The sequence below is a fragment of the Ailuropoda melanoleuca genome, chromosome 16 (assembly GCF_002007445.2).
Source record: "Ailuropoda melanoleuca isolate Jingjing chromosome 16, ASM200744v2, whole genome shotgun sequence".
NCBI lineage: Eukaryota > Metazoa > Chordata > Mammalia > Carnivora > Ursidae > Ailuropoda > Ailuropoda melanoleuca.
In genome coordinates this window covers 37,286-49,769 of record NC_048233.1, presented here as the reverse complement: position 1 = coordinate 49,769, position 12,484 = coordinate 37,286, and the positions used below count along the sequence as shown (strand labels likewise).

Below are 12,484 nucleotides of genomic sequence, written 5' to 3'. Positions count from 1 at the left end.
CAGGGTGGCTCAATAATTCAGTCTGGGTCACACAAGTACAAAGTGATAGAGTAGGATTTGAATCAGATTGTTTTGGCTAGAAAGCTCTGAGTTGTAAGGTGGGCCACTTTATCTTTTTGAGCTTTCACTTCCTTATCTTTACAGTGGAAATGGTTGGACTTGATCAGGGGTTCTTGGGAGCTAAGGATGCCAAATTTTTGTATATGTTCACTTTTTCTGTTTAGTGGAGGGCTCATAGGGGTTATCTGTCTCAAAGCTGTCTGTGAGCCCTAAAAGTTCAGAACCAGTATCATAGATCATACCCAATGGGAAAACTTGTGACTGTATGAATTCCCTTAGTTCTGATAAGAGCTAACATTGAGTGCTTACTACATATCAAGTCCTTGCTCAGCAATATCATACTATCTCATTTGATAATCACAATAACCTTGTGAGATAAGTTTTTTTTTTATTGCCCTACTTTAGTCAGGAAAAAACAGAAATCCGGAGAAGTTCAATAACTTGCTCAAGTTTTTCCAACTGGAAAATGACAAAAGAGATATTAAAACTCAAGTTCTCTGACTTCATTTATATTTCTGATATTGGTACCCTGAGCCACCTTTCAAGGCTGGGCTGAGATGTATAGTCAGCAGCTCCCACAAAACCAATGATGAGAGCAGGGAAAGTGGGCAAAGAGTTGGGGTTCTTTTTTTTTTTTTTTTAAAGATTTTATTTATTTGACAGAGAGAGAGACAGCCAGCGAGAGAGGGAACACAAGCAGGGGGAGTGGGAGAGGAAGAAGCAGGCCCACAGCAGAGGAGCCTGATGCAGGGCTTGATCCCAGAACGCTGGGATCACGCCCTGAGCCAAAGGCAGATGCTTAATGACTGCGTCACCCAGGCACCCCCAGAGTTGGGGTTCTTGAATGGCAAAGTTATTAACCACTGTAGTTCTGAAACTCTTATTCCTAGTTCAACCAAGCCACTGGGCTGGAACCTTCCACATACCTAGTGGCATGTGCGTGTGCAGTTTGTCACCCTACACATTTTAGCTAGTTCTCTCAAGATCAACCCAACTCCATTTATCTTACTTCTTCAAGGATGTTTTGATTTTACCTACGTAAAATTGAGGAATACAGTGAGGCAGATAGAGAGGATTGCTTGCCTTTGCTCACATGAGGGTATTCTCATAAACTTGTCTTCGTGGTTTCTTCTCATGTTCTACTCTCCCCAGACAGATGCCTGCTCTGGCTTGCAGGGCTTTCTAATCTTCCACAGTTTTGGTGGGGGCACTGGCTCTGGCTTCACTTCTCTGCTGATGGAACGGCTCTCCCTGGATTATGGCAAGAAGTCCAAGCTAGAGTTTGCTATCTACCCAGCCCCTCAGGTTTCCACTGCAGTGGTGGAGCCCTACAACTCCATTCTGACCACCCACACCACGCTGGAACATTCAGATTGTGCTTTTATGGTGGATAATGAAGCCATCTATGACATCTGCCGCAGGAACCTAGACATCGAGCGCCCCACCTATACCAACCTCAACCGCCTCATCAGCCAGATTGTGTCCTCCATCACTGCCTCTCTCCGCTTTGATGGTGCCCTTAATGTGGACCTCACTGAGTTCCAGACCAACCTGGTGCCCTATCCCCGCATCCACTTCCCACTGGTAACTTATGCACCCATTATATCTGCTGAGAAAGCCTATCATGAACAGCTCTCCGTGGCTGAGATAACCAGCTCCTGCTTTGAGCCCAACAGCCAGATGGTGAAGTGTGACCCGAGACATGGGAAGTACATGGCCTGCTGCATGCTCTACCGGGGGGATGTGGTGCCTAAGGATGTGAATGTTGCTATTGCTGCCATCAAGACCAAGAGGACTATTCAGTTTGTGGATTGGTGTCCCACAGGCTTTAAGGTGAGAGCTGATGACTTAGGGAGAAGATAGACAATTAGAGAAGCAGAGGGAGATTACTAACGATGGGGGAGGAAGATGTTTAAATTCCGGGGTCTTAGACATACAATTCCATGGGAGCTTCAGGCTTCATGGGATGATATGGGAAGAGGGCTTAAGACAAATATAACCGTAATTTCATTAGTTCATTCATTTTAAGTAAGGAGAGACTTTATTTGAAAGGATTATTGAAAGAAGAGGGAGGAGGAGAATTGCAATACTCAGAGGGGCAATACTGCATGCGGTAGGGAGAATGCTCCTACTGCTTCTACCCTAACATGTGCAAGCATCTCAAAGGTTAGGAAGAAAAGGGCTTTTCTCTAATGAGGAGTGAACAGGCTAGAAAGAACCCATGCAGGCAGTGTGGGATGAATGGGATGAATGAGTAGAGGTAGTTGTAATCTGACAATAGATCAGAAAATGGAGTTAACCAAATTATTCAAGCTACCAGAGAAATATAATTCCCTCCTTTAACAAAAAATGTGCTCCTCTTCCAATTTATTTTGAAAAATTAAACATTCATCCTGTAAGTCTTAATTAGAGTGAAGATAAGAAATTTTATGGTTACTATAGGATTGTGAGTCACTTATTTTGTGAAGCTCTGACATTTTCCGTTAACCAGGAGTAAGCAGAAGCGGAGGAAGCCTGTTGTAGATCAGGTGTCCGTAATCTGGAAAATGCCAGACTCTGAGGATTAGTGGGTAGATACAATAGCCAGAGAAAACACATGGATCTCAGGACTAGTGAATGTTGAATGTTAGAAGTCACTCCTTTGAGTTGCACAGACAAGGCATGCAGCTGGCTCTGTGCATATGAACTGCTTGACTACTTTGTTCTGTGTTCCCGTGGTCTTTAATCAGATTCCACTATCAAAATAATTACCATCATTTACATTAATTAGTAACCCTCAGCCATGCCTTTAATAGTTCAGAGGTTCACTCAGCACCAGGGGTGGTTATACCAGTTGCTAGACATACAGAGAGGAGCATGTCTGTTTTCCCTGATGGGGCTCACAAAAACAAGGCAGCGTGTGCCAATCTCTTGACTGACCTATTTGCATATGAGGCTTTGACCTAGCTGATCTCCTTTTGTAGCGTTTTTCCTCACTGCTGTACTCCTAGCTATATACACAATCTTTTCCCCCTAGACCACACCTATTTTTATGGATCAGTTTCGGTCATTCTTGTGAAAATTGTCAAGATCTTCCAAAATATGGAGTTCTTTTTAAATTTTTAAAATGGAAACGAACAACGAAACAAGCTAGTAGGAAAATGAATAGGAAAAAAAGAAAAAATGAGATGTGAGGGTGGTGGGGAAGTTAACAAAAAGGAGACGCCCCTCAGTCTCTCTTTTTTATTTTAAGCTGTCCAGAAAATAGGTGGGGCTAGCATCTTTAGCTGCTTTTTGGAAAAGCTCATGTTTGTTGAATTCCGTCCTCTCACATCCTCCTCAAGGGTGTTTGTCCCTATTTAACTCAGTTGAAGGGATAATTACTGTTTGAGAGAGGAGAGTCGGCTCTAGGCACAAAGTTTTGTGCTGGTCAGGGTCAGATCTAGCAAAGTATGTGATACAGCAAAGTTTATATTCATTGCACTTCCCCTTCTCATTTTTGGTCCTTTGCCCCTGTCTCATCATCACTTCTACCACCCAGATGCTACTTTTGTCTAAGGGGAATGATAGATGATTGTGAATTCATTTAATGGGCTACCCACCTTGGCTATATAGCCTGCAGCAACTCCCACCTACGTCTCAAGAGGACATGTGTTTTAAAGCTATGAAATTAAGAGGCTGACAATTAACGCATGATGACCTGGGTAGGAGAGGTATTTTTGGATAGTACTGTGGTTCTCAGTGTACCATAAATATTATCACAGTTTGTTACCTTAGACTTCTTCCAGTTTTCTGCAGTTTCTGGGATTGGCTTTGGTTTGGGATATGTATACGGGGAGAAGAGAGATTTCTTAGATAGTGCCCCTAACATCAGATTGGGCTAGGGTTAGCTTAGAGGACCCTGCCATGCTACCAGATCTTGGGAAGTTGGTTTGTCCAGGCAAGAGTTTTGATTAACTTTCTTTGATTGAAGTCCTTGCTTTTCTTCTAACAAGCCTTACTCCCCTGAGACATGGAGCTGGGTTAACACTAGCACCATCTCCAGGAACTTTTAGATTTTTAAATTTATTGCTCTGGATTATCTCCATGATCCTTTTTTCTTAATTTAAATTCAATTAGTCAAGGTATAGTATATCAGTACTTTTTAATATAATGTTCAATGATTCATTAATTGAATATAACACCCAATACTCATCATATCATGTGCCCTCTTTAATTCTCATCACCTAGTTACCCCATCCTCCACCCACCTCCCTGATCTTTTAAACAGCCCTTTACCCTTGGCAGAGAAATTTCCATAAATTTGTTGGCAGTATAACTAAGAGAAACTTTAGATGACCATGTGGAAAAGAGTCTAGAAATTAATTTGCCTCTAAAGGGAATCTATTTCCCCTTTCAAGATAAACACATATTGTATACCCCCCTTAATAATCTCATTCATTACCCTCATTTGTCTACTTGAATCTCCTCCACTAACATTTCTACCTATTACCAGCCCTGTTCTCCTTTTCTTTTCTTCTTCTTCTTTTTTTTAACAGTTTATTTTTTTTTAAGTTCTGTGATTTATTACTTGCGTATAACACCCAGTGCACCATGCAATACGTGCCCTCCTTACTACCCATCACTGGCCTATCCCAATCCCCCACCCCGCTCCCCTCTGAAGCCCTCAGTTTGTTTCCCAGAGTTGTTGTCATTTTTTTTTTAAGATTTTATTTATTTCAAAAATTAATGAAGTACTGTATGGTGACTAACATAACATAATAAAAAAATAAAGTGTATTCAGGAGGGCACGTGATGTGATGAGCACTGGGTGTTACATGCAACTGATGAATTATTGAACACTACATCTGAAACTAATGATGTGCTATATGTTGGCTAATTGAATTTAAGTTAAAAAAGTGTATTCAATAACTGCTGTGAAAATGCAAAATATTCTTGAAAAGTAAAAAAAAAAGATTTTATTTATTTATTTGTTGGGGGGCAAAGGGGGGAGAGAGAGAGGGAGAGTGTGAGCGCACAAGCAGGGGGAGGGGCAGGCAGGGGGAGAAGCAGGCTTCCTGCTGAGCAAGGAGCTGGATGCAGGGGGACTCAATCCCAGGACCCTGGGGTCATGACCTGAGCCAAAAGCAGACACTTAACCACTGACTGAGCCACCCAGGCATCCCTGTTCTCCTCCTTTTCTTTTGCAGTTCTTATTTTTTCTTCCAAGTTTTTATTTGAATTCTAACTAGTCTTTTGCAGTCTTTAGATTTTATAGCCATTCTCTTGAATATGCTGGCACCCAGTTCTACTAGCTTTTAATTTATCTTCAACACTCACCTCTTCCTAACTTTCTGTTTCTCCAACCTTTCGGTTGCTTCTTCTCACATCCAGGCCTGCTTCCATTCCCAACTCACGACTGTGTCTTGCTACCACACCATGTTACCAAGATAACCCCATCTTGAGTTATCTTTTGGCTGCTCTGCATTTTCTTTTATTGCTCCTCTTCTTTCTCTGTTCCTCAGGTGGGCATCAACTATCAGCCACCCACCGTGGTGCCAGGAGGGGACCTGGCCAAAGTCCAGCGGGCTGTTTGCATGCTGAGCAACACTACTGCAATTGCGGAGGCCTGGGCCCGCCTGGACCACAAGTTTGACCTCATGTACGCCAAGCGGGCCTTTGTGCATTGGTATGTTGGAGAGGGAATGGAAGAAGGAGAATTTTCTGAGGCCAGGGAGGACCTGGCTGCTCTGGAGAAGGATTATGAAGAAGTGGGGACTGATTCATTTGAAGAAGAAAATGAAGGGGAAGAGTTTTAAATATAACACTTTCCCCTTGGCTGTGTCTCTTTATTTATGCTTCTCCACTCAAAGCACATTTAATTATTCTAAGAGTAACAGACTAAACTCCTAAGCCCAGCCTAATTTCTGTCTTCCATTGGAAGAGGTGTCTGACACCAGTGCCTGTGGGTGACTGGGCTGAAAATGGATGCTGAGCTGTTCAGACCTTCCCTTGGGTAAAAGCAGCTTTGTGTCACCAAAAAAATTGAGAGTCACTGTCTCTAGGTTAGGGTGAAGCCAGGTTACAAGTTGTGAAGAGGCCTAATCAGGATTTTAAATTCTGGATTAGTCTGGGCCCGCCCTAAAATGCAGCCTGCTGGCTGTGGAAAGATCTGGGCATTGGGAAGATTCCAGGGAGGGAGTGGCACTTTTAGAGAGTGAGAAACAAGACAGACACATTTCCTGTCCTTGTAAAAACACAAATAAATGAATGAAATAATTCAAGTAATGTTAACTGATAATGAAGTAAAAAAAAAAAAACCATGATGAGGGAAAGTGTTCCTTTAGACTGGGTTTTCAGAAAAGACGTCATGGAGACCTGAACGACAGGAGAGAGCCATCATGTGAAGTTCTGGAGTTAGAGAATGCTGGACATAGAACGAAACACAGATGTGGGAACAAGCTTATGTCTGAAGAACATAAAGCAGGTCAATGTGCTTGGAGGATGGTGTGAGATGGAGATGAGATCCAAGAACCAAGCTGGGGCAAAACCATATTTAGCCTGTAGACCACAGGAAGGAGTTTAGATTTTTTCTCTAAGTGAGAGAAACATTTGGAACATTTTAAGCAGGATATACTATACTTTATATCCATACATACCTTATCTCTAATCCTCCCAACAATCTCAAATGGATATTCTGCTCATTTTATAGATGAAGAAACTGGGGTTTACAGAGTTGATATGTTGCACATAGTAAGAGATCTCAGATAGCAGGGACTACCTATTCTGTTCTATTCTTGTCTACCCTACACTGTTTCTATGCCTTGGTATCTGTGCCCAGCTCTGGTAGGATTTTAGGAAAATAAAAAAGCTGTTTTTATGAAACTACTATTGGTAAGATACCCAGGGTTGGGACCACAGTATGTCCCTGTGTATTAAATGTACATCTCGTTAATTGTTGATTTTCCTTAATTTTTATTGTGTATTCTTTGGAAGAGAAAAATAGAATAAAGTGTTCCAAGAAAAGGAAGGTTACGTCAGAAGTAATGCTAATCACTTCTAAAGGATTGTTTTCAGAGAGACCATACCTTCTTGCTCTTCTATGAAGGAGATCACGGTGAAAAAAAAAGGAGGTCCAGATATGCTGTCCATTGTGACCTCTCTTACCTGAGGATCATTCCTGAACCAAGTCCCGTAGGTATCTGCATGGAAAAAATTTATTAGAGAATTGTATTAGAGAATTAGGGTCAGGAACTCAGGAAAGGGCATATTCCCTCTTGATGGAAGTTGAGAGATGTACCCATGGATTTCAGATAAGCCTCAAAGGACTTCCTGGGTGTATAACTATGACCTAATTAGGGAGAAAATAACATATTCTCAAGGCCAGGGTTTAGGGCTGTGGTAATTCACTTATGGTGTGTTCCTTTCCTTTAGACTTACATGAATTAGGTTAAATTAACAGGAATGGCAAAGTCATGTTTAAGAGGTATGAATAAAGGGGGATAAGGCTGCAGGAAAGTTTGAGGGATGATATATAAAAGCTTTGGATGTATTTTCCCCAGTTTCTCTTCTATTTTTTTTCATTTGGTTAAGTCCTTGTCCAATCATGGGGTTGGGTACCTCCAGCCCTGCTCAGCTTTTATGGCTGTGGACATGAAATAGGATTATTGAATTTTAGAACTGAAGTTAGTTGTCCCTACAAAGAGGGTAAATAAACCCCCCCAAAAATGGATGATTCTGTACCATTCCTCGAGATAGGCAACTTTACAATTCTTTCTCTAGCAGGGGATTAGGAAGAGTCTTCTTAAGATTGTAAAGTAAGTTTGGCAGATGCTAGGTAAGATAATTGTGCAACAGCCTTTCATAGGTTGCTTGTTTAGCTCACTGGGTCTGGATTACCCAGACTCTTGAATCCTAACACCAGTTCTTAGGGATTCCCAAGTCACTCTCATTTACAAAAAAAGAAAAAAAGAAAGAAAAAAAAGGTCACTTTTACTTATTAAATGCTTTATCCCAAGAATTAGAAGCGTCCAGAGTTTATATAATATATAGTGCAATTCTCTTTAGTTTTCTGCCCCAATTTCTCAACACATTTCTTGGTTCTTTCTAGTTTGGCAGCATGGATATTCATATGCATTCCTCACTCCAGCACATATAGTACTGGGTCCTGATTTGTTAAGACAACAGACCTCCAGTCTTTTTTTTTTTTAATTCAGGTTTATTTTACATAGAATAAAATGTACAGATTGATGAGTTTTGACAATGTATGCACTCATGTAACCATCACCCAAATCAATACATGCAACATTTCCATGGCTGCTGAAAGCTTTCTTGTGTTCTTTTCCAGTTAATATCCCCAGTGAGAGGCAACCATTCTGATTCCTGTAGATTAATTTTCCCTGTTCTTGAACTTCATATGAACAGAATCGTACAGCTAAGTACTCTTTTTGGGGGGGGGTGTATCTATTCGTACAGCTAAGTACTCTTTTTGGGGGGGGGTGTATCTATTTTTTTTTATTATATTAGTCACCATACAGTACATCCCTAGTTTTTGATGTAAAGTTCCATGATTCATTACTTGTGTATAACACCCAGTGCACCATGCAATACGTGCCCTCCTTACTACCCATCACCAGTCTATCCCATTCCCCCACCCCCCTCCCCTCTGAAGCCCTGTTTGTTTCCCAGAGTCCATAGTCTTTCATGGTTCATTCCCCCTTCTGTTTACCCCGCCTTTCTTCCCTTTCTTCTCCTACAGATCTTCCTACTTCTTATGTTCCATAAATGAGTGAAACCATATGATAATTGTCCTTCTCTGCTTGACTTATTTCACTTAGCATCATCTCCTCCAGTTCCATCCATGTTGCAGCAAATGTTGAGAAATCATTCTTTTTGATGGCTGAGTAATATTCCATTGTATAAATGGACCACATCTTCTTTATCCATTCATCTTTTGAAGGGCAACTCGGCTCCTTCCACGATTTAGCTATTGTGGACAATGCTGCTATGAACATTGGGGTGCATAAGGCCCTTCTCTTCACTATGTCTGTATCTTTGGGGTAAATACCCAGTAGTGTGATTGCTGGATCATAAGGTAGCTCAATTTTTTACTTTTTAAGGGTCCCTCCACACTGTTTTCCAGAGTGGCTGTACCAACGTGCATTCCCACCAACAATGTAGGAGGGATCCCCTTTCTCCACATCCTCTCCAACAGTCTTTTGACAGCAATCAGCTTAGGTTCCAAAATAAACCCACTAAGGAAGAAGATAGGATGTTTATTTTCTCCAAACTGCTGTTTCTATCAGCAATTTGATCAGCATTTAACTTTTCTCTAACACAAAATTGCCACTTGCCACTAGCCCCACTATTCTGAGTTGTTAAGGGCCACTGAATCAATCACAGTGGAATCACTTTTCCTATAACAATACAAATCTACTAAGGGATTGAAAACTTTCTTTTCATGTTGTGAGTCTAAACTGTTTACATTAAAAAATCAGGGTTTTTTTTTGGTTTTTGTTTTTGTTTTTTAGGTCTTGGGACAAACTTAGAATGCTGAGCATTTTAGGGGTGATGAAAGTGAGAGAGGGAGTGGGACATTAAGAATGGATATCAATACTGATACTAATTAAATTTTGTAATGCTTAGGTTATCCTTCCTTCTCTTATGTAACATAATCCCCAAGAGTAAAGGTGAGACTTGACTTACCCACATCTTTTCATGATGTGCAGAATAGGACTCCTTACGTGACTTTTTATATATCGTATTTTGGATTTAGAAACTAAAGTCTAAAATGTAAGGCTATTGTTTGGCTCATGATCAATGAGGCAGAATAGACTTTTTTTTAAAGGATAGATTTATGTATTTTAGAGAGAGTGAGCATAAGCGGGAGGAACAGAGGAGAGGGACTCCTGCACACTCCATGACGATCAAAGCCCAACGTGGAGCTTAATCTCACAACCCTGAGATCACGACCTGAGCCAAAACCAAGATTCAGATGCTTAACTGACTGCCACACCCAGGCACCCCCAGAACATAGACATTCTAAGCAGGTTCCATTATTTTGCAGTGGGAGGGGAGGAAATAAAAACATAAAATGGCTTCCTTATAAATGCCAATGCAAAAATCATTAGTAAATTATTATCAAACAGAATTCATACATTGAAAAGCACAGCACAACCAATTGAGGTTTATTCCAGGAATTCAACCATAGTTCAATATTAGGAATCCCATCAGTCTTAAAGCCTGCATCATAATGGGGAAACATTAGAGGCATTTCACTAAAATCAGGAGCAAGGCAGGGATGCAGGATGCCTAGCATCTCCACCACTATTTAAATTGTACTCAAGTATTAACTAATGCATTCAGATACGGAAAAATAGAAGAATAGTAGTTGGAAATGAAGATGTAAAACAATTTATATTTGTAGACGAGATGATGGTACATTTGGAAAACCCTGCTCTATAAGACTAACTTAAATATGTCAGTATGGTAGCAGGGTATTAATTAATAGCCTTGATTTCACAAATACAATAAAACCTCCGTTAACAATAGAAACAGAGAGATGCTTAGAAATAACAATTTAACTAGAAATGTTTAGAAGCCTTTATGAGAAAACTTTATACTCAAAGACACAAAAATAAATGAGCAAATTTAAAGACGTTCCTTATAATTGGATAGTAACTGTCAACAAAATAAACATATTGTTTTCCCTAAGTTAATTTATAAGTTTAATTTAATCCAATAAAAATGCCCATTTTCTTTTATTTTTGCCCATTTCTTTTTCTTAAAAACCTTTATTTTGAGATAGAGATTCACAGGAAGTTGCAAAAATGGTACAGAGAGGTTTACCCAGATTCCTCCATCAATTCTACTTTACATAATATCAAACTCAGGAAATTAACATTGACATTTGTAGGCATATTTCTATGCCATTTTATCACGTGTAGATTTGTGTAATTACCAATCCAGTCAAAGATAAGGTACTGTTCTATCACCACAAAGATACCCCCTTTATTTCTACTCATCCTCCTCCCCAATCCTTAGACATTGGCAATCCCTAATTTGCTTCCCATCTCCATAGTTTTGTTACCTTGAAAATGTTATACAGATGGAGTTATATAGTATATAAGTTTACCTCTATCTCTAGTTAAGAGTTTTAAATCATAAATAGAAGTTGAATTTTGTTAAATGCCTTTTCTGCATCAGTTGATTTTGATCACGTGATTTTCTTCTTTAGCCTGCTAATATGGTAGATTACATTGACTTTTGAATATTGAACCATCTTTGTATCCTTGGAATAAAACCCTACCTGGTCAAGGTGTATAAACCTTCTTATATATTGAAGAATGCTATCTGCTAACATTTTGTGAAGAATTTTCACATCAGTATCCATAAAGAATATTGGTCTACAGTTTTCTTTTTGCACTGTTTTTGCCAGATTTTGGTATCAGGGTACCATTACAGGGAAAACAACTGGGCCTGGAGATTTCTTTTTTGGAGGTGTAAAAATTAAAAGTTCAATTTCTTTAAAATTATGGAGTTATTCAAACTATCTCATATTGGTGAAGTGTGGTAGTTTGTGCTTTTCAAAGAATGGTTCAGTTCAAATAAGTTGTCGAATTTATGTGTGTACAGTTGTTTATACGATTCTCTTATTATGCTTTTATAGCTGCAGGTTCTGTAGTACCATCTCCTTTTAAATTCCTGATATTGGTAATTTGTATTTCTCTCTTTTTCTTTCTAAAAAAATTATTTTATTTAAATTCAATTAAATAGCATATAGTGTATTATTAGTTTCAGAAGTAGAATTCAATGATTCTTTTTTTCTTTGCCAGTCCTGCTAGAGATTTGTAAATTTTTTTAATTTTAATTTTATTTTTTTTGATTCAAAATAACAATCAGTATTTATTTTTATTTATTTTTTAAATATTTTTTTATTATATTATGTTAGTCACCATACAGTACATCCCTGGTTTTTGATATAAAGTTCCATGATTCATTACTTGTATAACACCCAGTGCACCATGCAATATGTGCCCTCCTTACGACCCATCACCAGCCTATCCCATTACCCCACCCCCCGAAGCCCTCAGTTTGTTTCNGAAGCCCTCAGTTTGTTTCTCAGAGTCCATAGTCTCTCATGCTTCATTCCCCCTTCTGATTACCCCCCTTTCTATATCCCTTTCTTCTCCTACTGATCTTTCTAGTTTTTTTTTTAAGATTTTTTATTTATTTTTTTGACAGAGATAGCCAGTGAGGGAGGGAACACAAGCAGGGGGAGTTGGAGAGGAAGAAGCAGGCTCCCAGCGGAGGAGCCCAATGTGGGACTCGATCCCAGAACGCTGGGATCATGCCCTGAGCCAAAGGCAGGTGCCTAACAACTGCGCTACCCAGGCGTCCCCGATCTTTCTAGTTCTTATGTTCCATAGATGAGAGAAACCATACGATAATTGTCTTTCTCTGCTTG

At 39.7% G+C, this 12,484-nt stretch overlaps 1 protein-coding gene across 2 annotated transcripts in view; it reads left to right on the top strand.

The window, feature by feature from the left end:
• Positions 1-6,302, top strand: part of TUBA8 (tubulin alpha 8) — a 47,008-nt gene extending 40,706 nt beyond the window's left edge. For both annotated transcript variants that reach the window (XM_034645047.1, XM_002926724.4), the window contains exons 4-5: positions 1,213-1,893; positions 5,544-6,302. In XM_034645047.1, coding sequence (XP_034500938.1) covers positions 1,213-1,893; positions 5,544-5,837 — 975 coding nt within the window. In that variant the 3' untranslated portion in view covers positions 5,838-6,302. The remainder of the gene's footprint in view (positions 1-1,212; positions 1,894-5,543) is intronic.
• The last annotated feature ends 6,182 nt before the right edge of the window (positions 6,303-12,484 follow it).